The sequence below is a fragment of the Poecilia reticulata genome, linkage group LG18 (assembly GCF_000633615.1).
Source record: "Poecilia reticulata strain Guanapo linkage group LG18, Guppy_female_1.0+MT, whole genome shotgun sequence".
Lineage (NCBI taxonomy): Eukaryota > Metazoa > Chordata > Actinopteri > Cyprinodontiformes > Poeciliidae > Poecilia > Poecilia reticulata.
In genome coordinates this window covers 21,854,332-21,858,791 of record NC_024348.1, presented here as the reverse complement: position 1 = coordinate 21,858,791, position 4,460 = coordinate 21,854,332, and the positions used below count along the sequence as shown (strand labels likewise).

The following is a 4,460-nucleotide window of genomic DNA, read 5'->3' as shown; positions in this document are numbered from 1 at the left end:
TTAGCTAGTTTTAGCTTATTATTTAGCTAGTTTTAGTTAATTATTTAGCTAGTTTTAGTTAATTATTTAGCTAGTTTTAGCTAATTATTTAGCTAACTGCATTCAGGCTGTTTTCACTCCCAGATGATGTTTGAAATTCAGACGGTGACCGAGTTTCAGAGTCTGAAGCACCTTTTGCGCTTTTAAATGTATATTTTTTCCTCTGCTGTCTGGATTGAACGTTTATTTTGTGTGTTTAGTTCTTGCAGACTCTCTCTCAGTGGTGTACTCAAACTCAGTCCGTCATCCTCAACAACCTGAAGCCGCGAAGCCGCCGGCCCGACGAGACGCGAGAGGATTAACACACACACACTCAGGCACACACACACACACACACACACACACACACACACACACACACACACACACAAACAGCAGCAGCTCAGAGGGATTAACACTCAGAGAAAGTTTAAACATATTCTCATCTCTTAGTGAACTGAAGGATGTGCACGTTGCCGTGGAAACAGTTTTAGTCCCGTCTGTTTTCTGAGCTCAGACCATTTAGAGGTCTGCAGGTGTGCTGACCTGGAGCGGTGTGTGTCTCAGGGGCAGCGTGGAGCCGGGCTTGGAGGCGCTGCTGCGGTCAGCAGGGGGCAGTCTGCTCCTCCTCTCCGTCTCCCGGTGTCCCCACATCCTCACCGACAGGACGCTGTGGATGGCCAGCTGCTACTGCAGGAACCTGCAGACGCTCACGTACAGGTGGGACTGAGGAGGCCGCCGCTGCTCCGAGGCTCACCTGGCTGTCTGAGCGTTCACCTGAGTGTCTCTCCCTGCAGGAGCTCCTCGGACCCGGTGGGTCAGGAGGTTCTGTGGGTTCTGGGTGCCGGCTGCAGGAACATCAGCAGCCTGCAGGTCGCGCCGTCACACCCCAGGTGAGTCAGTCAGCTCTCAGCTACGTCAAGGGAGTAGAAAGTAAAGCTTAAATGCAAAAACATTTTTATTTTTGCTTAGCCTTTTCAACAAAAGTAATTTATTAACTGTGGTGGGATACACAGCTGCTAGCGCGCTAACAGAGGAGCTAATTTTTAGGTCAGCGCTTTTGCTAACGTTGAAAATGTTTAGCACACTTAGCTTCTTCTATGTTACATTTTTTCAGATATATTTTAGAGCGCTAATTAGCATGGCTGGTTAGTGAAATCAGTTGAAGTTTTGGTTAGCTTTCATCGCTTCCACTAATTACTACGCTAATGTGACGCTTTAGCGTAGCTTTTTATTAATTACTACGTTGGTGTAGCGCTTTAGCGATAGCTTCTGCTAAATACGCGGCTGACATAGCGCTTAGCGACAGTGGAACTGTTTATGACTGGTGCTAACTTAGCACTGCTAACTAAAAAAGCTAGATTACTTTTATCTCATGTTCTTGTTTTCTGGTTTTAGCCAACAGCCGACTCGGTTTGGAAACCGGTGCTTGCAGACGATTGGTCGATGTTGGCCACGCCTCCGTTGTCTCAGTGTGGGCGGAGCTGGCTGCAGCACTCAGGGATTGGTGGCTGTTGGTAAATAAAAAGACGATTTTCATGTTTCCTTTAACAGATATTAACAGTTTAGTGTAAAATTCACCATAAAAGCTCATAAAAAAATGAACATAAATATTTTAACATGACGTTCTGAGTTTTCTCCTTTTGCTGCTTTCATATTTCCATGCAGTGCGCAGCTGCACTCACCTGCAGACGCTGGAGTTGGAGCGCGTTACCGACCTGAGCCTTCAGGTGGCGGCAGAGCTCTGCAGAGCCGGACTGAAGGGTCTGCAGACGCTGATCCTGACCCACACGCCGGTCAGCGGCCAGGCCGTCCTCCACTTCCACAGTGAGATCCGGTTCCTGCTGCTTGCTGTGCTCAGACCCGGCACCCAGTTAACGGAGGGGTTAACGTTCTGTCCACCTGCGCAGGTGTGTGCAGCAACATCAGGTCCATCGTGGTGGACGTCTCCGTGTCGGACTACTTTGAGGAGCCAGATACTCAGGAAGCAAAGCACCTGTTTGGAGAGATTCTCAGCACCCTGAAGGTCAGAGATCATACGGTTAGATGAGTCAACATGTCGCGGTTCGACTGGTTTCTGTTTGTTTTCTGCAGATGTTTTAGAAAAACACATCAAGCTGCAGCTAATTTTCAGTGGTGCTAACTTGTAGGTTAGCGCTTTGGCTAATTTTAAAAATGTTTAGCGCACCTCCAAAGTGCTAATTTACTTGTTTGTTTGTAAACTGGGGCTGCACAGTGGYGCAGTTGGTAGAGCTGCTGCCTCTCAGCAAGAAGGTTCTGGGTTCGATTCCCAGCCCCAGTCTTTCTGCATGGAGTCTCCATGTTCTCCCTGTGCATGGTGGGTTTTCTCCAGGTACTCCGGTTTCCTCCCACAGTCCAAAAACATGACTGTCAGGTTAATTGGTCTGTCTAAATTGCCCCTAGGTGTGAGTGTGTGGGTGCATGGTTGTGTGTCTCTGTGTTGCCCTGCGACTGGTGACCTGTCCAGGTGACCCCACCTCTAACCCGGTACGCCAGCTGGAGAGGCAGCAGCACCTCCTGACCCCACTGAGGGACAAGGGTGAAAGAAAATGGATGGATGTTTGTAAACTTTGAGTTAATACAGTTAAACATTAGGTTGTAAGTTTTGTTCTTATAGCTTTAAAGTTTTATCTCTTTAGCTGAGAAAACATTTTGCTTCCACAGAAAAAAGGCAGTGATGACGTCAAACATTGTAGGTTTTTGTCTATTTGAGCAACTAAAACCCAAATCAGCTGTTTTTGCAGATAAACTGTATGAATCAGTGGTTCTACCTTCATGCTACTATAGAAATGTTGTCATTTCTGTGTGAACGTCTGTAATCAGACGGTTCTAAACCCAAACATGAGGCCGACAACCAAACGGGACCAACAGAACCAAAAGGAACATTTCTCCGCAGTACCATCCAATAATATTTAGCATTTATTTAGTTAATGATCAAACATCCATCCATCCATTTTCCTGCACCCTGGTCCCTCAGTGGGTCAGGAGGTGCTGCTGCCTCTCCAGCTAATGTTCCGGGTGAGAGGCGGGGTCACCTGGACAGGTCACCTGGACAGGTCACCAGTCTGTCGCAGGGCAACAGAGACACACAACCATGCACACACACACTCACACCTAGGGGCAATTTGGAGAGACCAGTTAACCTGACAGTCATGTTTCTGGACTGTGGGAGGAAACCGGAGTACCTGGAGAAAACCCACCATGCACAGGGAGAACATGGAGACTCTATGCAGAAAGACCGGGAATCGAACCCAGAACCTTCTTGCTGCAAGGCAGCAGCTCTACCCACTGCGCCACAGTGCAGCCCTGGATCAAGCAGATAAAATTATATTATGCTTTTATCTAAACAAACTAATGTTTCCGGCCCTTCGGATGCCACTGATCTACAGGTGAACTGTCTGTGTCTGAGCGTCTCTCCGGTTCTGGTTGCTCTCCCAGGTTCTGCAGACCCGACCCGGCCTTTGCGACGCCCTTCAGGTGAAAGCTGGCGGATTCTCCTGACCTCCGTCACGCGGTTCTGCTCCCAGGATCCGACCCGACAGTCCCGACCTCCACGTCTGCGCCTGACGATGCAGAAAAGGGCAAATTTATCTCATTTACAGCCAGATTTCATCAGGAAACCACTTCTTACTGCGTTTGATAAAAGAATATATTTATATTTCTTTCACTTATGATGTCATCTAAAACAGTGTGTGTTTGCTGCTCATGTTTTCATCGGGATAGATGGAAACATGAGCAGCGTCAGCAGGTTAATTTCATGGCAGCTCATTCGTGTTTAACGACAGAAACTGATGGAAAGTTTTACTTGTTTAGCTTCCAAAGTATGAAAAAATATAAATAAAAGAGACAGTGGTATGAATAGCTTACGTTCAGCTTTAAAGTGACTTAAATACACAATTATAGTTTTTTACTAAAACTTCAGGAATCAAAAACACATTTTCTGAACCCAGGGTTGTTTTTTTAAACAGGATTAACTTTTTATGACCAAAACTAACCTAATATTGATGAAATTCAGAGGATTTGTTTCGGGAGGTTTTGATCCTGAGGAAAGTTTCCTCCTTCCAGATGCATGATGGGTAAAATCCCAGAGAGGAACGTAGCGTCGTAGATATGAATCCACTGGATTTTCCCTTTTTCTTCCACACTGAACTGAATCAGGCTGCTTTTCACACTGCAGAGTAAAGTGACGCAATAACGACTTTATTTGACGTAATGACCTGAATCGGATATTTTCATGGCGGTGTGAACAGAACAGGTCGGATTCCGTCCAGGCCGCATTCATCCGAACTGAACGTCACCGATTCTCAACAAATCTCACTATTCTGCTCCTGAAACGCGCAGGAAGGAAGAAAAACAACAACCATGACGGATTATATGAGGATTAAGTTGTTAATTTGCTGCTCCGGTTGGACAACAACTTC

At 46.5% G+C, this 4,460-nt stretch overlaps 1 protein-coding gene across 1 annotated transcript in view; it reads left to right on the top strand.

Moving 5' to 3' along the window:
* The window catches only part of LOC103480953 (F-box only protein 41-like), a 15,085-nt gene extending 11,185 nt beyond the window's left edge, over positions 1 to 3,900 (top strand). Inside the window, exons 9-15 of the mRNA XM_017310364.1 lie at positions 240 to 340; positions 571 to 738; positions 816 to 911; positions 1,417 to 1,535; positions 1,687 to 1,845; positions 1,929 to 2,044; positions 3,478 to 3,900. Of these exons, the coding sequence (XP_017165853.1) occupies positions 240 to 340; positions 571 to 738; positions 816 to 911; positions 1,417 to 1,535; positions 1,687 to 1,845; positions 1,929 to 2,044; positions 3,478 to 3,540 (822 nt within the window). The 3' untranslated portion in view covers positions 3,541 to 3,900. The remainder of the gene's footprint in view (positions 1 to 239; positions 341 to 570; positions 739 to 815; positions 912 to 1,416; positions 1,536 to 1,686; positions 1,846 to 1,928; positions 2,045 to 3,477) is intronic.
* The last annotated feature ends 560 nt before the right edge of the window (positions 3,901 to 4,460 follow it).